The following is a 23,909-nucleotide window of genomic DNA, read 5'->3' on the forward strand; positions in this document are numbered from 1 at the left end:
GAGCTCATGCCCGAGAGCCAGCCCCCGTCTCCTCTAGACCCAGCACAGGCCTGGCGCAGAGCCAGGAATGCACCAACAAGGAACCCGAGACTAGATAGAAGGGGAAAGAGACACATCCCCTCCAGAGTCGACTTGCAGGAGGCACGAGCAAGCTGGGCCCCAGCCAAGAAGCATGGGGTGGGGGATGTGTGGCCACACATAAAAATATACTAACACTAATGATAGCTGATGAGCTGGAAAAAAAATAAAGACTTCCCTACTTGGTATCAGTTGCAAAGAAAGAGCACCCCGTTGGAAAAAAAGGCAAGCGCTTTTATTCCTGACCAGGAAAAGAGAAGGAGAGGGCTCTTACTCTAAACACACCTTCACCCTGAGCCGTGGGAACTGGGGAGTTGTAAGGAGTTGTGTGGTGGGGGGAGGTGGTAAGTGTGTGCAGGGTCAGGGTGCAGGGGCGGGCATCTCTAGACGCTCAGGCGCAGGCCATAAACACGCCTCGCCACACAATGTATGACACGTGTTACCAGAAAGGGGTCCTGATCAAGACCCCAAGAGAGGGTTCTGGGATCTTGCTCCAGAATGAATTCAGGGTGAGTCGGTAAAGTGAAAGCACGTTTATTATGAAAATAAAGGAATAAAAATGACTACTTCATAGAGCAGCCCCAAGGGCTGCTGGTTACCCATTTTTATGGTTATTTCTTGAGTATGTGCTAAATAAGGGCTGGATTATTCATGCCTCCCTTTTTAGTTCACACAGTGTAACTTCCTGACATTGCCATGGCATCTGTAAACTGTCACGGTGCTGGTGGGAGTGTAGCAGTGAGGACGACCAGAGGTCACTCTCGCGGCCATCTTGGTTTTGTTTGGTTTTAGTGGCTTCTTTACTGCAACTGTTTTATCAGCAAGGTCTTTATGGCCTGTACCTTGTGCCGACCTCCTGTCTCACCCTGTGACTGAGAATGCCTTAACCCTCTGGGAATGCAGCCCAGTAGGTCTCAGCCTCATTTCCCAGCCCCTGTGCAAGATGGAGCTGCTCTGGTTCACACGCCTCCGACATATGTTCAGAAACAGTAGCGATTTTCTTCTACGGGTGAGGACATTAGCATTATAATGACATGGTAAAGTTTTAAAGGTAACAAGGGATCACCTGTTCCAGCTTGTGCCAGTTCGGGGGGTCTTATCTCCCTCTGGAATTGGGGCAGAGGTCAGGAGGCTCTGGCATCATCACGGATCAGCTTCTTTAAGCAGCTGTGCATACAAATAAGGGGACTAAAGAAAACAGTAAGAAAAAGCACTTTCCAGGTTATTTCCTCTGGGTTGCTGTGATCTCAAGTGTGTTTTACCTTACCAAGCGCACAGTCTTCCCAGCGCAGGCACTGAGTGTCACTGTGACAGCCAGCACCGCCTGCCCACACACCTCCCGGCCCGCAGGACTGTCAGCCACTGTACTCTAGTGTGACTGAGCCACAGCCAGCTCAGGTGTGCCACAGCCCCGCCTCTCCTGCGCCCCCTCCACCCCAGCTTCCCAACTCTGCCTCACCTCTGTTTGTGAAGGCAAGGTAGCAGTGGTGCAAGGGAAAGGAGAAAATCACAGCAAATATTATGCTTTCCTCTTGGAAAACCTCCAGGAGCCGCAAATATTAGTAACCCAGCTGCATCCCACCCACCCCCACCCCCAGGATGGGCTGGGCCTGTCACACAGCCAACCTTCGGTACGTGGACACCCAGGCTAGGGTGCCTCTGGAAATTTACTGACATGGCCCTGAATGAATTTATCTTTTCAGCAGAGGGCCCTGGAGTTTAAAGGAGTCATTCATTAGGGCTGTCTGGGAGTGCCTTGTCCTCAGAGGGGGTCTGGGCGGGCTGGAGTGGAGGGAAGGGCTGGGTACCTGGTGTGCTCTCCGTGGGGCCCCGCTGGGGGCAGGGAAGCCCTTACCCTGGTAGCCTGGATCTTGGAAGAGGACAGCCGCTGTGCTTAAAGGATCAAAAACCCAACTCAAACCTCCTTTCCCAAACATTGGAAGGGGTGGAGGAAGCTTGAATTCGGAGAGGGGCCCATAGGCAGAAGTGGCTTCAGTGCGCTCCGTGGGTGCCCCAGAATGGGCCAGAGAGAATGACACTAAAAAGTCGTTGAACAAATGAACAAATGGATACACGAATGCTTGTCTGCCATAGGCGCAAAAGTGGTAAGCGTCCCTGAGAGAACTGCAGCCCAGGGGTGCAGGGAGAGAAACGCCCCGGCTGCAGACTCGGGAGCAGGGAAAAGTGGGGTTGGCTGTTAAAGGCCCCCCTTTCCTTCTGTTATGCGAGGGGGAAAGCAGGGAAGGGACTGCAAGGCCTGCCTCTCCCGGGAGCTGCAGTTCTCAGCCGTGCAATCCAGCACTGCAGGGCCGGGCAGGGGAGGCTGGACTGACCTGCTGGAGACCCGCTCAGGCCTGGGCAGCCCTCCTCTCTGTAATGGCCACACTCACGTCTCTAGCAAATGCTTTTCTATCTATACCCTTCTCAGTGCTCACCTGTTTTTTAAAAAATGTACTTTCTGCCGGGCGCGGTGGCTCAAGCCTGTAATCCCAGCACTTTGGGAGGCCGAGGTGGGTGGATCACGAGGTCGAGAGATCGAGACCATCCTGGTCAACATGGTGAAACCCCGTCTCTACTAAAAATACAAAACATGAGCTGGGCATGGTGGCGCGTGCCTGTAATCCCAGCTACTCAGGAGGCTGAGGCAGGAGAATTGCCTGAACCCAGGAGGCGGAGGTTGTGGTGAGCCGAGATCGCGCCATTGCACTCCAGCCTGGGTAACAAGAGCGAAACTCCGTCTCAAAAAAAAAAAAAAAAAAAAAAAAAAGTACTTTCTTTTTTTTAAAAAAGAGATGGGTCTTGCTCTGTCACCTACACAAGATGTCACCTATACTAGAGTGTAGTCATGCTGTCTCAGCTCGCTGCAGCCTCCACCGCCTGGGCTCAAGCCGTCCTCCCACCTCAGCCTCCCAGGCAGCTGGGACCACAGGCGCACACCACGATGCCTCGCCCAGTGCTCACTATTTACCTTGATTTGTTCCTTACTCAGACACCCCTTGCTTCCAAAGAAGAGTTTTGGGAGGCTCAAGATGGTGAGACAGGCCCCATATGCACTCCTTCACTGCCCTGAAGCTCCCCTCCCTCCACATTCCCCCCTCAGCCACAACCCTCTCTCCTTGCCCCTCACCAGCCAGCACCCTGGGCAACCTTGGCACCATTTCCAGGGCAATACTGCCAAATGTGGCCAAGGTCTGGCACACAATGTACCAGTCAAGACTCCACTTCCCTCGGGTCTCAGTTCCCACTCCTATAAAATTGGCAAATAAATATAGCAAACACTTGGAGATACTTTTCTCAAAGCTTTGCATATTTTTTCCATTTAATTCTCAGCACCATGAGACAGTCTATTATTAAACCTATGTTATATATGAGGAAACTGAGGCACAGATGAAGTCATTTCCCCAGGTCACCGTGAGGATTTGAACTCCACGTTCTGGCTCTAGTGTTTCCTAACCATTTGGGGTGGGAGTGGGAGACAAACCAGACTGCTCTCCCTAGAAAAAAGCACGTGTTTGCATGTATGCCAAATTTGCACAAAACATTTGGGGTTCCAGGTCTCTGAAGCCCATCCGTGGACCCCCAGTTTCCCTTCTCTCACGTGATCCTAACAACCCACCAAGGATACACCTTTTCACTATCCTCCTTCCACAGCTGAGAACATACAGGCTCAGAGAAACTAAGAAGTGTACTCGAGCTCACACAACTTTAAGTGGCCAGATCAGGACCAAAATCCAGGTCCTCTGGCAGGTGCAGTGGCTCATGCATGTAATCCCACCTCTTTGGGGGACCAAGGCGGGGGGATCACCTGAGGTCAGAAGTTCAACACCAGTCTGGCCAACATGGGGAAACCTTGTCTCTACCAAAAATACAAAAATTAGCTGGACATGGTGTCCAGCAACTGTAATCCCAGCTACTCGGGAGGCTGAGGCAGGAGAATTGCTTGAACCCTGGAGGTGGAGGTTGCAGTGAGCTGAGATGACGCCATTGCACTGCAGCCTGGGTGACAGAGTGAGACTCTGTCTCAAAAAATAAAAAAAAAAAATCCAGTTCTTCTAACCATATATCCAGTGCCCCTCCCCCGAACCTCTGATCCGGCTTCTTAGATCTATCTAGGACATCATCTTTCTCCATCATACTCCTTCCTGGTTTGGGGACCACCTGAAGGCTCAATGTGGCTGTGGGGTGCCCTGTGGAGCCATTTGGCCTGTGCCCAGCAGTGAGGGGACAACCAGCAAAGGTACCTCTGCCCCTGCCAGCCTGCCACCTACTAGGGACCCTTCACCCAGGTGACCAGTGCCCCTGCCCAGTGTGCCCGGTTCTGTCTACCAGGCCAGCAGGGACCCCCACCTGTGGGATTGTTTGCTGGAGAGTCCTGGACAATGTAGAAAGGGCACTGCACAGCCCTGGGCAGGAAGGGAGGCAGGAAGAGAGATCCCCAGGGTCTGGGCTGGAGAAGCAAAGCCAGCCAAAGGGGAGTGAGAGGGCAGCCAAGTGAGGAACCCCAGGAGGGTGGAGCCAGGCAGGTCACTGCTGGTGCCCAGAGACAAAAAGATATGTGGGAAGGTGACAGAATCAAGCAGTGAGGTTAGTGCTTTGAGCGAGCAGGCAACCACCAGCCCCCAGTAACGCATGCCTTTCACAGGGATCCTGGAGGTCCCCATCTGGGAAGGCAGAAAATCTCAGTTCCAAGATAACCAAAAGATACAGGGGCAGGTTTGGCCTTGAGACTCTGGACCACCTCCCCTGGGTGATTTCCTTTCAACAATGCTGGCTGCAGACTCCCAGAACCCTGCTACTTCCATCTTCCGCCATAAACCTGCTTTCAGTCCTTTTCACACGAGAGCATCTAAATCCAAGGGTTCGCTTTCCCACGGGTATTTGCAGCCCATCTGATCTCTAAACGTAGAGCGAGAGCCACTTGTAGAAATTAAGACTAGGCTGCTCACAGTGGCTCACTCCTGTAATCCCAATACTTTGGGAGGCTGAGGCAGGAGGATCACTTGAGACTAGGAGTTTGAGATTAACCTGGGCAACACAGCCAGACATCTCTACAAAAAAGTATTTTTAATTAGCCAGGTATGGTGGTAGGTACTTGTAGTCCCGCTACAAGGTGAGGTGGGAGGATCACTTGAGCCCGGGAGGTCAAGGCTGCAGTAAGCTATGATTGCACCATTGCACTCTAGCCTGAGTGACAGAGCGAGACCCTATCTCAAAAAAATAAAAATAAAAATAAAGAAATTAAGACCAGATGCAGGGGAGATTTGTGGAGGAAGAGGCCAGGAAGCCCCTGAAATCCTCACCCTGTAGGCAGCCCCTGCTTGGCAATGCATGAGGCTCGTGGGGCACCCACGTGGGCTTTATCTGGAGAGGAAGCAAGGCAGAAAACTCCATCTTCCATCCCCAGCCTCTCAGGTCTGTGCCAGGACAGAAGCATGGCTGGGTGTGGGGGCAGTCTGGATGTAGGGATGGCCGGTCTGTCAAGCCCATGGTCAGGACCTTCACAGGGCAGCTTAGGAGCCTCCAGGCAGGGCCTCACCCACTGCCTTTAGTAATAAACATGGCCAGCAACAGCCAGGGCCCTGTGAGCAGGAGATGCCATTGGTAGCCACCTTCCTCCTCTGCAGAGACACCATCTGTCCCATGGATGAGCAGAGTCCCCTAGTGACCCAGCTCTGACACTTGTTCTTGCTCATGTCCAGGGTGCTGGACGGTCTGAGGCAGGTGTCAGGCAAATGAGAGATGGGAGTCGGAGCTTTACAGTGACAGGCAGAATCGCTTAGTATTTACATATGCCTTAGCTCATTCCACAGAGAAATAAGGCCTGTCAGAGAGAGAGAGAATACAATAACACCATGTATTGTAAAGAAAAGCAGTCAGTTCTAAAAGAAAAACAATCCAGAAAGAAGAGAATGTTAAAACCTGGAGAGGAAATAAAAGGGCATCCATGCTGTCAAAAGCACCTTAGGGGCTACAGATGGGCCCTCCGCTTAGTGCTGACACCCAACAGCCATAAAAGAATCTCACTGTGGCCCCCGGGGAGCACAGAGAAGGTCTGATTCTAGGGTTTTTTCTGTGCCATTTATTTATGTATATCCTCAGGCACAACTTCTATGCTGTTTTAATTACAATAGCTTTATATGTGTTTTAATATCTGATAGAGGTAAATTTTTGTATTTTTAGTAGAGACAGGGTTTCACCGTCTTGGCCAGGCTAGTCTTGAACTCCTGACCTTGTGATCCACCCACTTCAGCCTCCCAAAGTGCTGAAATTACAGGCATGAACCACCAGGCCCAGCCCATATTTAATTTTTAAATAAACTTATCAGAATCAGCTAAGTTCAAAAAAATTTTTTAATCTTATTACTTTTTTTTTTTTAAGACAGGGTCTTACTCTGTTGCCCAGGCTGGAGTACAGTAGTAAATCATAGCTCATGACCTCCCAGGTTCAAAGTGATTCTCCTGCCTCAGCCTCCTGAATAGCTGGGACTACAGGAATATGTTACCACACCTGGCTAATTTTTTTTTTTTTTTAATATTTTTTATAGAAACAGGGTCTCAGTATATTGCCCAAGTTGGTCTTGAAATCCTGGGCTCAAGCAATCCTGTTGCCCTAGTCTCCCAAGTGCTGGTAAAGGCATGAGCCACCGTGCCTAGCCCTATCCCTATTTTTGTTAGTATTACATTACATTTATAAGCTAACTTAAGAGGACATGGCATTTTTATGATAATGAGTTTTTGCAGTCAAGAACACAGGCCAGTTTTTTAATGGGGTAGATGATTGTCCCAGCCCCTCCAGGCAGGCTCCCGTGCACACCCTGGAGTCAGTGAAGAAGCTGAACCACTGACAGGGTCAGCACCCCAGCCGGAGGAGCCCTGCACACCGTTGGAGACAAACAGCTTGTGCCTGGAGTCTTCTGTGATCCGAGGAGGAAGCATGGCTGAGTCCCTCCCAGAAAAGGGTCTGGATCTATGAGTTGGGGGCATTTTTCAGGATTCCAGCACTGGGACTGGGTCGTGTACAGATGTACCCTGGAGGGAGCAGTGCCCACAGTCACAGGACACAGCCACCTGGAGCCTAGCCATGCTCTCGCAGAAGCAGTCAGGGAAGAAACACCCTCACTGCACTCCTCCCACCAGCAGCTACAGGCCCTGGACCTCCGGTGAGACCCCCATTGAGGTCAGCTCCCAGGCAGCAGGATGGAGGTTACAGACTGGAAATGAAAAGGCAGCTGGAATGTGCCTGGCATTCAACTCCAGCTCACCACCCTCCAGGCACTAAGTTCCCAAGACAACAGTTTCTGCTCTGAGATAAATGGAGTAGTTAAGGATCAAAAGATTATCAATGGTTATCAACGAATAGCCAAGCATAAACAGATTTTTTTTTTTTTTTTTTTTTTGAGACAGAGTCTCACTCTGTCCCCCAGGCTGGAGCGATTGTGCAATCTTGGCTCACTGCAACCTACACCTCCTGGGTTCAAGAGATTCTCATGCCTCAGCCTCCTGAGTAGCTGGGACTGCAGGCGTGTACCACCACACCTGCCTAATTTTTGTATTTTTAGTAAAGATTGGGTTTCGCCATGTTGGCCAAGCTAGTCTCAAACTCCTGACCTCATGTGATTCACTCACCTCAGCCTTCCAAACTGCTGGGATTACAGGTGTGAGCCACCACGCCTGGCCCATAAACAGATTTTGTACCTGAGCAGGAAGGCTAAGCGCTTATAACAACTGAACATTCCCCCAGGAGAGGATGGCAGGGGTTTTGGTTGTACCAAGCGCACCTTTCAGACAGTCCTGAAGGTACACCAAGGTCCGAGCAGCCATCCCACCCTCCCCTCTGCCAAAATTTCTTATGTGACTGGAGAGCAAAGCTCCCCCTGCTCCAAAAAAAAAAAAAAAAAAAATGAGCCCAAGGAAAATACTATTTGCAGATACATAATGTCAAAACCTATAGATCTTTATTTTTCTGGTCCCATCCATATGGCGACATTCCAGGAGAGGTCTCCGTCATTGAAGGCACCCTCTCCGGGGCTTTCCTGGCGCTAAAAACAGTTTAAGCCAAAAGCGGTTTGTAGCACTGGAGTTAGCCCGTCCCACCCTTCTTGAACTAGCTGGCTTGTTTTATGTGGACCAGGATATAACTGCCCTAAACAAGCTTTGCTGGGAGGAGACGCCATGTACTTCAACCAGGTCACCTAACCAGGAACAAATCACTGCAGGATGATCTGGAAGGAAGGTTTTTTGTATTTTACATAAGGTAGATTCTGACCTCAGTGGGGAGAGCCAAGGATCTGGACCCTCAGCTGTGAAAGAGCGACTAAGGCTACACCTGATGAGGTTGTAGAACAGGTTTCTTGTGGGGAGGAACCCTCTTGTGGACATGGGCGGTCTGGGCGGAGTGAGAACTCTGTACAGCCCAGACACTGAAACACCACTGAGTCACTTCTCAAGGACAAAAGTCCCCAAGACAATGTCCCTTGAATTAGGTGAATTTGAAGTTGACACCAGCCTCTTTGCAGAGGAGACTGTTTTGCTTATTCATAAAAGCCTGTGCTTTGCAGATAGACATGACAGCCGCTGATTAGCTAGGACCTTCAGGTGATCCACTCAACTCCTTAAACCTCAGTTTCCTCAACTATGAAATAGGATGAAAATAGTACCTACCTCAGACTCTTCTGTGACAGTGAAGTGAGATCACAGGATAATGCACAGGAGGCTTTTAGCTCAGACCCACCACATCTAAGCCTTTGTGTAACCATGTAGATCTCGTTGCTGAGAAAGTTTATACAAGCAGATATTAAAGAAGTTAGCTGGGTAAGGGAGCTTCCCAACTTGGTTCAAAATATGTTGCTGATTGGGGTGAGGAAAAGAGGGAAGGAATCAGAAGTGAGAAAGTAGGATTTCAAACGCTTCCCACCTTTTTAAAACTCAAGACATTCTTTAGTGGCCTCTAAGTCTCCCTCAACTCCAGAATTTGGAAAACTGATGAAAAACTTTTTGAATCTTTGGCTGTAAAAAATATATAATTTTTTTCTTTTATCTTTTGGGTTTTTTATTTATTTATTTGGCTGGAGTGCAATGGCGCAGTCTCATCTCACTGCAACCTCCGTTTCCCGGGTTCAAGCTATTCTCCTGCCTCAGCCTCCTGAATAGATAGGATTACAGGTGTGCGCCACTATTCCCAGCTAATTTTTGTATTTTTGGTAGAGACAGGGCTTTACCTTGCTGGCTAGACTGGTCTTGAAGTCCTGACCTCAGGCTGTCTGCCCACCTCAGCCTCCCAGATTGCTAGGATTAGAGGCGTGAGCCACCCTGGCTGGCCTCTTTTATGTTACCTTTTTCTTTTCTTTCTTTCTCTCTCACTCTTTCTCTCTTTTTCTTTCTTTCTTTCTTTTCTTTTCTGAGGCAGAGTCTTGCTTTGTCGCCCAGGCTACTGTGCAGTGGCACAATCTCAGCTCACTGCAACCTCTGCTTCCTGGGTTCAAGCTATTCTTCTGCCTCAGCCTCCTGAATAACTAGGATTACAGGTGTGCGCCACTATGCCCGGCTGATTTTTTTTTTTTTTTTTTTTTTTTTTTTGAGATGCTGTTTCGATCGTTACCCAGGCTGGAGTGCAATGGCGCGATCTCAGCTCACCGCAACCTCCGCCTCCTGGGTTCAGGCAATTCTCCTGCCTCAGCCTCCTGAGTAGCTGGGATTACAGGCACACGCCACCATGCCCAGCTAATTTTTTGTATTTTTAGTAGAGACGGGGTTTCACCATGTTGACCAGGATGGTCTCGATCTCTTGACCTCGTGATCCACCCGCCTCGGCCTCCCAAAGTGCTGGGATTACAGGCTTGAGCCACCGCGCCCGGCCGATTTTTGTATTTTTAGTAGAGACGGGGCTTCACATGTTTCCCAGACTGGTCTCGAAGTCCTGACCTCAGCCTATCTGCCCACTTCAGCCTCCCAAAGTGCTGTGATTAGAGTCCTGAGCCACCGTACCTGACCTCTTTTATCTTTATCTTTTCTTTCTTTCTTTCAGTCAGAGTCTTGCTCTGTTGCCCAGGCTAGAGTGCAGTGATGTGATCTTGGCTCACTGTAACCTCCACCCCCTGGGTTCAAGCGATTCTCCTGCCTCACCCTCCCAAGTAGCTGGGATTATAGGCACCCACCACCATGCCTGGCTAATTTTTGTATTTTTAGTAGAGACAGCATTTCACCATCTTGACCAGGCTGGTCTCAAACTCCTGACCTCGTGATCCAGCCACCTTGGCCTCCCAAAGTGCTGGGATTACAGGCATGAGCCACCATGCCCAGTTTTTTTCTTTTCTCATCTTTTTTGGGAGCACAGATTCTTGCTTTGTTGACCAGGCTAGAGTGCAGTGGTACACTCTTGGCTCACTGTAGCCTCCACCTCCCAGGTTCAAGCAGTTCTCCTGCCTCAGCCTCCCAAGTAGCTGGGATTGCAGGCATGTGCCACCAGCTACTGACTGACTGACTGAGGAGGTATGTCTCCACTTACCACAGATGTGTCATTAGCGCATACAGGCCTCCAAGAGCTGTAAGCAACCATGTCTGAGTGCTAACAGGACAAGCTAGGTCAGGAACTCTCAGGAAGCTAAGTCATCAACCAGAATTCAAAGAATTCAGTGAACTTCAGCTGGGCCTAGTGGCTCATGCCTGTAATCCCAGCACTTTGGGAAGCCGAGGCAGGTGGATCGCCTGAGGTCAGGAGTTCAAGACCAGCCTGGCCAACATGGTGAAACCCTGTCTCTACTAAAAATACAAAAAATTAGCCGGGCACGGTGGCGCGTGCCTGTAATCCCAGCTACTTGGGAGCCTGAAGCAAGAGAATCACTTGAACCCAGGAGGCGGAGGTTTCAGTGAGCCGAGATGACACCACTGTACTCCAGTCTGGGTGACAAGAGCGAGACTCTGTCTCAAAAAACAAAAGAAAACAAAACCAAAGAATTCAGGGAACTTCAATAACATATATCTATGTATATGTGTGTGTAATTGATGTATGTCAATAACAATAATGCATTAAATATATATGTAAATATATTTATTTATTTATTTTTGAGACATGGTCTTGCTCTTCTGTCACCCAGGCTGAGTGCAGTGGTATAATGATCATATCTCACTGCAGCCTCCACCTCCTGGGCTCAAACGATCCTCCCACTTCAGCCTCCCAAGCAGCTGGGAGCACAGGCGCCCACCACCACACCCAGCAAATTTCTGTATTTTTTGTCTAGATGAAATTTTGCCATGTTGCCAAGGCCAGTCTCGAACTCCGTGCTGAAACAGTCCACCGACCTTGGTCTCCCAAAGTATTGAGATTACAGGCACAAACCACTGTGCCTAGTCTTCAGTAACATTTTCAATAAACCTGTCCTTTGGTGAAAATAAATCTAACAGTGAAACTCCTTTGAGACTACTTCCCATGATTGTCATGGGAAATTGTAGGAACGTGCATTCCTTAAGAATGGAGTAAACTTCCTCTCCTCTTCCCAGCCCCATTCCACTTTGGTTTTGTTTTGTGGTGGAGGTGACCCCTCCCTGCAAACCATCTGGGTGCTGTCGCTGGCATCAGCTTGCTTCTAACTGCATGAAATGATTGTGGTGTCTGCTGTGCTGAGAACCTAGCACTTGGCGCCAAATGGGTGCCGAGTGCGTTACGCACCTGCTCTCATTATGCCTCACACTTATCCACGTCGTGGGGAAGGGTCCTGAGGCTCCGAGAGGGCCAGGCTGCCTGGCCAGCTGCTCACTTCGTTGTGTCCGTCCTCGTCTACCCCTTGAAGTGACCTCTGCCCTCTGAACAGAAACTCTTGGAGATAATCCAGCCTTCTACCTCTGTCTCAGGATTTTTCCATCTGCACTGCTCCCCACTTCCTACAATTATACTCCCCGCCGGAGCCTCTTTTCCTGTCTTGGATCCTCCTCCTAGGAGGCGTGCAACGTTTGTCCCCTTCCCGACTAGCACTACGTTTCCTTTCTCTCACTCAACTCCGCTTTATAAATGTGTGTGTGTGTGTGTGTGTGTGTGTGTGTTTAAAGATGAGGGTCTCCCTCAGTTGCCCAGGCTGGAGTGCAAATGGTGCGATCATGGCTCACGGCAGCTTTGAAATCCTGGGCTCGAGGGATGCTCCCACCTCCGCGGCCCAAGCATTCATCTTATAGCTGGGACGCCAGGCGCACACCGCCATGCCAGCTCAAGCTCCTGTCCAAAGCCTGTGTGCTCAGACGCCTCTGCAACTGCGCTGGTCTCCTTCCCTCCACGGGTGCTCACTGTGGAGCCTCTGCCGCGAATCGGGCAGGGCTGGGCTCTGAGGACACAGTTGGGCCGCCAGACTTCTGGGTCTTTGAGGAAATGGAATTTCCCATCTCTGCCCAACCACAACACAGCAAAAACATTTCTCCCTTTGCATTTCCCTCAAAAGACTAGGTTGGTGCAAAACTTGCAATTACTTTCACACCAACCTAATAGCACCCAGACCCTCTGACGCAACCCTCAGAGGGGGACTGCCTGAAATTTCACTCTGTCTGCTCAGGGGTTGTCTTAGACTTCAAGCCCCCAGACGTGGAGACAAGATTTTTAACATGCTCCTGGTTCTGAGACCCTCTAATAAACAGCTCCTTGTGCTGTGTTCACAGGTGACTGCTGGCTGCTGGCTGCCATTGCCTCCCTCACTTTGAATGAAGAAATCCTGGCTCGAGTCGTCCCCCTAAACCAGAGCTTCCAGGAGAACTATGCAGGGATCTTCCACTTCCAGGTAACTTAATGGTTGGCTCAAGTGGTTCCTCATCAGGTCCGGGGGGCTAGGAAGTCTCCTGGCTTGGCTGGGTTCATCAGTCCCCGGTGTTTGCAGACTCCCAAGACCGACGCTGTTCTACAAAGGACACTGGGTGAGACCAGGAAGCTTTCTGGCTTACCCAACGTGGGACCCTGCCAGGATGGCTCTGGGGGGCTTCTTGGGACATGGAAAAAGGAAGGTAGAGCAAAGTGTTCAGGAAATAATTCCCAAGTTAAAAAAAAAAAAAACTGTATTATTTGAAGTTGGAAACAAAACGTTAAAGTTCTCCTCCTTTTATGCTAGTAAATGAGAAATAACTGAAAAAGCTGGCTGAGTGTGGTGGCTCATGCCTGTAATCTCAGCACTTTGGGAGGCTATGTGGGTGGATCATTTGAGGTCAGGAGTTTGAGACCAGCCTGGCCAACATAACGAAACCCCATCTCAACTAAAAATACAAAAATTAGCTGGGCATAGTGGTGCACGCCTATAGTCTCAGCAGCTACTTGGGAGGCTGAGGCAGGAGAATCGCTTTAACCCAAGAGCTAAATGTTATAGTGAGCCAAGATAGTGCCACTGCACTCCAGCCTGGGCAACAGAGCAAGACTCCACCTCAAAAAAAAAAAAAAAGAAAAAGAAAAGGCAGTCCAGGTGCGGTGGCTCATACTTGTAATCTCAGCACTTTGGGAGGCCGAGGCACATGGATTGCTTGAGCTCAGGAATTCGAGATAAGCCTGGGTAATATGGGGAAAACCTGTCTCTACTTTTAAAAAAAAAAAAAAAAAGCTGGGTGTGGTGGCACGTGTCTTTAATCCCAGCTACTCAGGAGGCTGAGGCAAGAAAATCACTTGAATCCAGGAGGTGGAGATTGCAGTGAGCTGAGATCACACCACTGCACTCCAGCTTGGGCAACAGAGCAAGACGTGGTCTCAAAAAAGAAAAAAAGCCTAAGGTGCAGGGCAGAATGCTAAAGAGGCGGGCGTAGATTTGGAGGGATGGACAGGCGCCTCTGTCTTTGCTTTTTCAGTGAAGACTCGGCCTACATAGGCGAGTTAAGGGAGCACCTCGTCCCAGGACGGGCTCAGGGAAGCTATTTCAGGGGATCAGAGCGAGGGGAGCCAGAGGCAGCTGAGGGATTGGGACTCAGAGTCCCAGTACTGCCACCAGCTCCTCCTCCAGCCCACCTCTCCTCTTGTCCTGCAGTTTTGGCAATACGGCGAGTGGGTGGAGGTGGTGGTGGACGACAGGCTGCCCACCAAGGATGGGGAGCTGCTCTTCGTGCATTCAGCTGAGGGGAGCGAGTTCTGGAGCGCCCTGCTGGAGAAGGCCTACGCCAAGTAAGTTGCCGTGCCTCCCCTGGCCCCATGGCCTGCCCCTACTGTCCTGGATTCCAAAAAATAAGACCTATTCCAGGACTACTTTGAGTGGAAGTCCTTTTCTATGGAAGGACTCCTTCGGCCAAAATTCGGCTCTAAATGCGAGGGGATAGTGCATGCCGGTGCCTGGCCGCACCGCGCGCTGATAAATGACAGCTATCACCATCTTTAGCCAAATGCACAGGAACAACTTATGGTACTGGTTGTGCTGGCCTTGAGAAGGAGCTCTACTTCCTTGGCAGGACACATTTGTATCAAGTAAAAAAAAAGTTTTTGCCAATGGGCAAAACATTCATTGCAGAGGTAGGAAACTTGCCCAGAATAGATGATGTCACTGATGAGCAGTGTCTTCCCCACCTCCCCACAGCTGCTTCCCACCCCAGCTGCCCACAGTGGAGTTCGTCCAGTGCCCAGGGCTGCCCATTCTCAGTAGGAAGCCCCACACCTGCCCCTCTCCAGAATGGCCCCATGTTGGCTATGCTGCCCGACTCCTTCCATTAAAGTGACCCCACTCTAAGGCAGCAAGTGGATTTGTTTCTTACAGTCTCAATCCAGGAAGGAGGGATCCGCTGTGAGAACCTGGGGGCTGAGGGATGCTTCAGGGAAGCCACCGGGCTCCAGCATCAGGAGTCAGGAGCACTTAGCCCTTGCCAACACACTGCCTGGTTCTCGGGGACACCGCTTCCATTATTGAATTGGTGTCCCTTTTTTAAGCTATCAATGACAAACGACCCATTAGACCTCCCCTTTCTTGTCAGGATGTAGAAAGAATCAATACGGGAGTTTCATCCAGAAAATTACTAAGGTCCTTCCAACTCTAAGGTTCTGTGAGAACTTTTTTTTGATACAGAGTTTCACTCTGTTGCCCAGGCTGGAGTGCAGTGGTGCAGTCTTGGCTCACTGCAGTCTCTGCCTCCAGAGTTTCAGCAATTCTCCCGCCTCAGCCTCCTGAGCAGCTGGGACTACAGGCATGCGCCACCACACCCAGCTAATTTTTTTGTATTTTTAGTAGAGATGGGGTTTCACCATGTTGGCCAGGCTGGTCTCAAACTCCTGACCTCAAATGATCCACCCACCTCGGCCTCCCAAAGTATTGGGATTACAGGCCTGATCTATCACACCTGGCCTGACGATTTTTTTAAAAACACAAAATACCAGGGAAATGGCAACTGTGGACACCATATCTTGCCTTCCTGGGCACCCCAAGCTGGGGACAAGGCCAATGAGAATGTGAGCAGGGGGTCCCTGCAGCATCAAACCTAAGGGATACTAGGGGGTGGGGGATTATAGCATCAGTAGTGTCAAGGGTAGTGGTAGCATGTAACCCCCTCTTGTAGGATCAATGGATGTTATGAAGCGCTCTCAGGGGGCGCCACCACTGAGGGCTTTGAAGACTTCACTGGAGGCATTGCTGAGTGGTATGAGTTGAAGAAGCCCCCTCCCAACCTGTTCAAGATCATCCAGAAAGCTCTGGAAAAAGGCTCTCTCCTTGGCTGCTCCATCGACGTAAGTCCAGGCTGCCTTCCCTAGCCTCACTCCACCTGCTCTTGCTTAAGGGAGGCTCCCACAGTGCCCAAGGGAACCCACTGCTGCTGTGTACAATGTAATGCAGCCCTCATCCGCGAAGGGGCCAGAGGGAAACCTCTCTCCACCCTCTGAAGGTTTGCTGAAAATCAGCTGGCAAAAGGAAGACTAAAAAAAAAGAAATGGCATACAAATGTATTAATGTGCGTGGGGAGAATCACAAGTGATTTTCCTACCATGCATTGGGATGCAGATGGTTATACACCCTTCCTCATAGGGGAAGGGAGATGGGGAGGTGTGGATGATTTTAGGGATGTCGTAAATGATTTTTAGGGGAATTCAATGGCCTTAAAGAACATAAACAGCCTGTGGTAAAGTCTGTTGGGCCTGCAGAGCCGACAGTGGTTTGTGACAAGTCTGTCTAGGCATGTTGACAGCCTGGTCTTTCTCCTGCAGTACGAGTTCAGTTCATAAAAACTCAAGGAAAGGACCAGAGGTAACTGTTTTCGTCTTTAGCAGGTCTAGGCTTTAGGCAGGTGAGGGAACTTCAGAGAATAGCTTCCTCCTGTGCTTTGTGGGAGAGTGGATTGAGAGAAGGAAAGGGGAGGTCAGCAAGATCTTGAGGCTTCTTCAGTTCAGCATTTCAAAGTGCATCTCTTGGGGTATCGGTTTCTGAGCCTTTATTATGGTGGATGTCGACCATTATTGCTCATCACCTGGAAACCAAGGGTTGCCAGACGAAAGTGAGGCTGTCGGAGGTGCAATGCCTCGGGTGGTGGTGCCTCCAGTGCTTCCCGCTGTCAGCCTGCTCTGAGTCACCCCCACCCCTCTGATCACAGGTTCCCTGGGAGCCCCTGCCACCCGCTGCTCCTGCCACCTTCCCCTCCATCCGCAGGGCTGTGCAGCCTTGCCCTGGACTCTTGCAGAGCTCATAGGTCTGTGGGAGAATTCAGAAGGAAGAGGAGGAACCATTTCCTCATAATAGCCTTGCTGACAACCCTCACCAGGGGATGGGAGGTGGGCACTGCGCCCAGGAGTCTTGGGGCAAACGCTGTGCCCAACCTCTGAGCTTTATCCCATCCAGGTTTGGTCTCTGCCGGGGACAGAGATAAGAAGCCCTGGCTTTTGGAGCCAAAATGTCGGTCAGACACCCTAGGCAGGAATTCTCAGTGTATCAGCAGAACACGTGGGGGCAGAAGACCCTTTCTACTCCGGCCTGTCTTCCCAGGCTCAACCTCCATCAGAATAGATGGGGGAAAGGGGAGGCTGTGAGGAGTTCTTAAAACAGAAGCAAATCCTGACTCAGACTAGAGCAAAGAACCCTCCTGGTGTAAACCCTGCCGCTGGGCTGGGCCAGACCACAGAGCATGGGCTGGTGGTGGGGCGAGGACTGTGCTCAGTGCCTCTGGGCCACTCGAGGCTGTCTGGGTGTCAGCCCTGCGCTTTCGAGGACCCCCACTGGCCCTGTCTCGGCGGTGCGCTTTCCCGCCCTCCCCAGCCTGCAGAAATCTGTGGGTGCGCTATTCACGCGGGAACGCGTGTGCTCGCTCCGCCGGAGGGTTGCATCCCGCCTTTTCTCTGGTTATTCTCGGCATTCAGCATGTGAACGCGGTAGGCAGGGTTCTCCAGGTGCAAGAAAGCGCAGCCCTGAGCCCCGGGCCCCAGGCCTCGGCGCCTGCGCTAGTGCGTCCTGCGGCCCCGCCCGGCTGCGGGACCGGGGACCGGGGACCGGAGCGAGGGAGGGGGAGCGGGCGCGGCCGGGCTGACGGTTGCCGTGTTTGCAGATCACCAGCGCTGCGGACTCGGAGGCCATCACGGGTCAGAAGCTGGTGAAGGGGCACGCGTACTCGGTCACCGGAGCCGAGGAGGTAACGGCCGGCGCGGATGTGCAGGGGTCCTGCTGTCCCAACACGATGGCCACAGTTTGTGGTGATGCCCAAGGGCCCGCGCGGCCCCACGGTGGTCCCGTTTGCACTCGGGCCCCGCACCCCTGAAGTTCCGAGCCGGGGGGGAGGGGCGGGGGCGAGTCTCTTTCCAGCCCTGGCGCCGGGTGCGCCGCACTGCCCCCTGGTGGCCTCAGTGGCCGTCGCCAGGGGCCCAGGTTTTGCTTGTTTGAGATTTTACCGTTTTATAGTTACGACCTTACTATTTTGATCAGCTAAAAACAATAAAACAATGCATTGGAATAGTGTCTTATACTCTATAAGGTGCTTTCACATTTGATCTCAGAAAAGCATTCGGGCCCATATTCAAATCTGCCTCTTACCAGCTGTGTGGCCTGGGCCAGTTACTTGAACTTTCTGTCCCTTCCTTTCCTCATTTTAAAAATGGAAATGATATTAATATCCATTAATTTCAATCAAGTTAATATATGTGAAGTGCTCAGAGGTGCCTCACACATCTTATATAAGGAGGTAGCTGTCCTTGCTGTTGTGATCACTATTGTTATTGCAAATATTATGGGCTGGTAAGGTGGCTCACACATGAAATCCCAGCACTTTGGGGGGCCGAGTTGGGAGGATCGTTTGAGCCTAGGAGTTTAAGACCAGTCAGCCTGGGCTACCCAGCAAGAACCCATCTCTACCAAAAAAATGTTAGCCGGGCATGGTGACATGCAGGTGAGGTGTCATCCCAGTACTCCGGAGGTTGAGGTGGGAGGATCACTTGAGCCTGGGAGGTGGAGGCTGCAGTGAGCCATGATCATGCCACTGCACCCCAGCCTTGGTGACAAAGAAAGACCCTGTCTCAAAAAAAAAAAAAAAGCAAGTAGCTCCAGTTCACTGTTAATTACAGAACCCAGTCTAGAACCCAGGTCTTCTGCATGTTGCATGTTCTTTTATTTAAAACCTTTTATTTATTTATTTATTTTTTGAAGATGGAGTCTTGCTCTGTTGCCCAGGCTGGAGTGCAGTGGCACAATCTTGGCTCACTGCAACCTCCGCCTCCCGGGTTCAAGCAATTCTTCTGCCTCAGCCTCCTGAGGAGCTGGGACTACAGGCACGTGCCACCACGCCCGGCTAATTTTTTTGTATTTGTAGTAGAGATGGGATTTCACCGTGTTAGCCAGGATGTTCTTGATCTCCTGACCTCATGTTCCGCCCGCCTTGGCCTCCCAAAGTGCTGGGATTACAGGCGTGAGCCACCACACCCAGCCACCTTGATTTTTTTTAACTACCGCCCTCACACACACACATCTTTTTATTTGAAAATTTTCAAGTCTGCAGAAAAGTTGAAAGACTAGCATAATAACTATCCAATTGCCACTCCCCTAGATTCACCAATTGCTAGCATTTGCCACGCCTGCTTTATCTCTGTATGTGCACTTTTTTTGAGCCACATGAAAGCAAGTTGCAGACGTTATGACACTTCCCTCCTCAATACTTCAGCATTTATCCTCTATGAAGAAGTACATTCTCTCAAGTAATTCCACTACTGTTCCCACACCTAAGAAAATAAACATTAATTCAGTAATGTCATCTATTATAAAGTCCATATTAACATTTTCCCAGTTGCCCCAGATGTCCTTTCTGGCTACCCACCCCTGCCCTATCCAGGACTCAATCAGAATTCACTCGCTGCATGTGGCTGTTATCACCAACAGGTGGTCAAGCTTCCCTGAGCTCCTTTAACAAAAGCACTAGTCAGTTAAGCTGAGGCTCAGAGGTGAAGCGCCAGCAGCCCCATCTCCCAAGAGCTGGATCCTGGGAGCTTTAATTCTCATTTTCTAAAGCTGGGTAGCAGCGAGAGATCTGGGTGCCAAGCCCCCTCTAGCTTTTGTGATCCTCCCACATATGTGGACTCAACCCCCAAACCCTCCCCACCGTCCTCACCCCCATACCTCCTGGCTCATGCAGAAGGGGGTTTGGGGCCCAAGTCTTTATAGCCCCGGCTTGAACTCAACTTCCCTCTTATCTAATCCTGCAGGTTGAAAGTAACGGAAGCCTACAGAAACTGATCCGAATCCGAAATCCCTGGGGAGAAGTGGAGTGGACAGGGAGGTGGAATGACAAGTGAGGAGGGGCAGGCCTCGGGCCCGGGCCGGGGGGTGTGGTGCTGGAGGCTCTTGAAGAGGGTGAAAGAAGAAGACATGTGCATTATGCTGAGAAATACGGCCTGGAGAGCCCAGGCCACGTGGAGAGAGACCCATGGACAGGGGCCCCTCAAAGGGTCTTTTGACTAGGACACTCCTCCAGCAGCCTAAGGGCCTTCTTCCAGGCCCTAAGCTGCTCCTTGAAGTTCATTCCTTTCACTGCCTCTTGGCTCATCCCTTCCCTGGCTCAGAACCACCCTTCTATGGGGCTTTCAGGGAAAAAAAAAACACCCCACCGTCCCCTAGGAGCTTCTTCTATTCCAGGGATATGAACTTTGTACCAAAAACCAGGCAAGCATCCCCCTGCTGGTTGCCAGGGCTCACTGGTAGGCCTGTTGAAACCTCAGCTGTTTGGGGTAAACACTTGCTTGAGCGTCTGCTGTGGCAACCTCAGCCTGCTTGTTCTGCCTCAGGTTGGAGAGGTGGGCAGTGCGGAGGCCTGTGTGTAATTCCAGCCGAAGCTCAGGCAGTGGTTAGTCTATCCTGTGCACTGCCCCTGTGTACAGCGCCAGGTCCTTCTGCTCCATGGACAGAGACACACCTGCCGAGGCTTCCCAGGCCAGCTGCAGAGGCCAAGACCAGACGCTCCTCATCAGATCTTCAGTTGCCCCTAAAAGAGCTGCCAGGCCCCATCTCAACTGGGCAACTAATGCTACTCAGTCTCCCTCTAATGGACTGTGTTCATTTCTGGACTCTTCCTTCCACTGTCTTCCAGGACAACTCACCCTCTCACTTTGGTCCCTGGTGTGCATCTGAATAGTGTTCTGTAGCCTTTAAAGTTCTGTAAGAGAATTTAAATGCAGCTCTTAGCCAGATGTGGGCTGCTTTCCCGTTTCTGGAGCCTGAGCCCTCAGAGGTGGGGGCAGATGTCCCTCTTCCTCAACTCTGGGACCTGTGGGGAGAAATCATCATACACTAATGCCTCTCTCAATCCTTTGTTCCAGCTGCCCAAGCTGGAACACTATAGACCCAGAGGAGAGAGAAAGGCTGACCAGACGGCATGAAGATGGAGAATTCTGGTAAGATTCGTGGAGGCTTCAGGGAAAGCTCTGTCTGCCCCAACATTCTGTACTAGAAAACTCCTAATAAGAAAGAGTGTCGGCCAAAAGTGAGTTTACCATGTGGAGGACGCAGGAGCGTAGGATCTTGCTTTTGTTGATATTGTCAATTCACTATAAGACCCCCACTATAAGACATTCTTAAGCCCCTTCAGTGGTCCATCTTGACAATGGGGTTTATAAGCCGAGCAGCTTCGCAAAAAGGCTAAAAGGAATTCCTCTGGTAATGTTCAGATCCCAGGAGGAAACAAGGGAAAGATGGGGCCTTTCTCTTCCAGGTTCCTGGAGATTGATCCCAACCCCTTAAGAAACGGGCCCCTTAGTAAGCAGCAATGGACCCACATGTCCGTGTGTCTGTGCCACTCTAAGGACCACCTGCACCTGTACACACATGCACTTTACCAAATGGCACCCATTATTGTCATATTTGATGGGCATGGCTCCCATTTTTGCAGATGAGAGTTCTGAGCTTCAAGAAGTTTAAGTAACTTGCTCAAAGTCACCCAGCTAGAAAGTTGCAGTGCCAGGCCTGGAATCTGGGCCTTCTGATTCTGAACCTGGTTCCCACCCACTCAGCTCCAACGAGCTGCTCTGCCTGGCTTTGGGTAGCTCCTGGTCTGGTGTTGGTGGAAAGTCAAGGCTTACCAGTGTGTCTTCGTATCCCTTGCGATGGCTGTGTCTCCGCTTTTGCCAGGATGTCTTTCGGTGACTTCCTGAGGCACTATTCCCGCCTGGAAATCTGCAACCTGACCCCGGACACCCTCACCAGTGATAGCTACAAGAAGTGGAAACTCACCAAGATGGATGGGAACTGGAGGCGGGGCTCCACCGCGGGAGGCTGCAGGAACTACCCGAGTAAGGGCTGTTGCAATGTGGGGCCACCAAAGGCCAAGGCTCCCCTTACCCCACCCTGTGCGCCACCCCCCAGCAGGCAGCCGCAGGGGCAGCTCCCGCTCACCAAAACCCTCTCTGTCTTCCTTCTCCCTGAGCCTTGTTCTTTCTCAGTCCCTTACCTCCTGCATTCATCGGCTGCCCTACCCAGGCCAAACCCAAGACCTACAATTTCTGTGATGTCCTCTCCAGGCCCTAGATTCCCTGGTGCCCGTTGTGACCTGCCATGACCCTCCGCCATGCTCACAGGAGCAGTGTTCTATCCCTCTTCACAGCCGTGAGCCGCTCTATGCACCCCACACCCAGGCAGCCAGCCCGCATGGGAACCTTGCCCCGAACCAGGGAGGCCTCCACATGTCAAGCCCTGTTTGTGCCACATAATCTCTTGGATGCTCAATTCAATCCGCAAATGTTGACTGGGCCCTGCGCAGATGGGGGTGAAGACTTCTCCTCGGGTCCAGCCTTTGCTGAGCTCCTTGATTCTTCTGCCTTCAGGGCTTAGTCCGTCAGCAGTTGTCGATCATGATAACATCTGCCAGTTACGGGGCACAGCCTCAGTGCTTGGAACTGTCCTAAGTGCTTAGTACACAGCGTGAGGATCCCTCATCTGAAAATGTGAAATCTGAATGCTCCAAAATCTAAAACTTTTTGAGCCCCAACGTGACACCACAAGTGGAAAATTCCACACTTGGCTTCAGGTGACAGTCACAGTCAAAACTTTGTTTCATGCACAAAGCTGTTTTAAATATGCTATAGAATTACCTTTAGCCTGTATGTATTAGTTATATATGAAACAGAAATGAGTTTTGTCTTTAGACTTGAGTTCCATTTCCAAGACATGTTATGTTTATACAAATAGTCCAAAATCAAACACTTCTGGCCCCAAGAATTTCAGAGAAGGGATATTCAGCCTATATAATAGTCTATCTAATCTTCCCAACAAATTTCTGAGGCAGGCACTTTCCTGTCACCTCCATCTTTAAGATGAGGAAACCGAGGCTTGGAGAGGCTGGTGACTTGCCGAAGGCTGCAGGGCATGCTGGGATTTGAACCCAGGCCCCGTGACTATGGGGTCACTCTGTAAGTACAATGGCGGCAGGTCATGGTCACATAGTGATTCTCTGTTACAGATGAGGAAACTGAGGCTCGAATTAGTGTACCAGGGCCACAGAGCAAGGAGTCAGACTGGAACTAGCCGACCTACAGCTCTGGGGCTCTGACTCCTTCACCTCAAGTATGCAGCCACCAAGTGGCAGTCCCAGAGGTGCTGGGAAGGCTCTCTGCCCCCGACAAAGGACCTCTCCTACCCACCAGATCAGGAGCGGAAAACTCCCTCTAAAGGGCCAGATAGTAAATACGTTTGGCTTTGTGGGCCACTCAGGTCTCTACAGCAGCAACCCTATTGCTATAACCCAAAGGCAGCCAAACTTACGCAAACGGCTGTGGCTATGTTCCAATAAAGCGTTACTTACAAAAGCAGGTGGCAGCCTGCAGGACCACCGCTGCCAACCCCTACACAAGACAGTGCCTTTAATTTCACAGTTAGGGTTTTATCCCATTAGGTATGGAAAGGTGATTAGCATAATTCCCCTTAAACATGAATGAATCTTAAATTTTTTTAATACATGGGTTTTGGAAGTAAGGAGGGCGGGGCCCTCAGGAGGAGAGCAAGGAAATAGGCCTGAGAGGACAAGGGACGCAGAACCAGAGACTGGAATTAGACACAGGATGTTCTTGGCCTCCAGGCTCACCGAGGGGGCGGAGACTGGCTAGTTCGGGGAGCAGGGGCCTGAGTCCCCCAGGCCAGCGAGCCCCACCTCCGACCCTCCATCACAGCCCAGTGACGAGAAGGTACCATGAGGGGAAGTCACAGCCCTAACCACCCTGCCTTCCCGGGTGACACACCACTCCCCAAGACAAGCCAGCCTGAGAGCCAGAGAGAGAGAACTGTAAGGTTCTCTCTAAAGCTAATTTAGGTTCCTGTTAGATTCAGACAAGTCCAGTCTATCCTCTCTCCACAGCCACCGCCACCTGTCCCCAGCCTGGCAAGGCCTGCAGTCTGCATCCCGAGCCTGGTTCCTCTGCTTCTGTCATCTCCAGTCACCTTCCAGCCTCTC

General features: G+C 51.0%; 1 protein-coding gene across 1 annotated transcript in view; it reads left to right on the plus strand.

The window, feature by feature from the left end:
* Window positions 1-23,909, plus strand: part of CAPN2 (calpain 2) — a 61,097-nt gene that overhangs the window by 18,626 nt on the left and 18,562 nt on the right. Inside the window, exons 3-9 of the mRNA XM_003930314.4 lie at window positions 12,717-12,835; window positions 14,057-14,190; window positions 15,567-15,735; window positions 17,538-17,621; window positions 19,678-19,763; window positions 20,788-20,862; window positions 21,596-21,756. Coding sequence (XP_003930363.1) covers window positions 12,717-12,835; window positions 14,057-14,190; window positions 15,567-15,735; window positions 17,538-17,621; window positions 19,678-19,763; window positions 20,788-20,862; window positions 21,596-21,756 — 828 coding nt within the window. The remainder of the gene's footprint in view (window positions 1-12,716; window positions 12,836-14,056; window positions 14,191-15,566; window positions 15,736-17,537; window positions 17,622-19,677; window positions 19,764-20,787; window positions 20,863-21,595; window positions 21,757-23,909) is intronic.

The sequence above is a fragment of the Saimiri boliviensis genome, chromosome 14 (assembly GCF_048565385.1).
Source record: "Saimiri boliviensis isolate mSaiBol1 chromosome 14, mSaiBol1.pri, whole genome shotgun sequence".
Lineage (NCBI taxonomy): Eukaryota > Metazoa > Chordata > Mammalia > Primates > Cebidae > Saimiri > Saimiri boliviensis.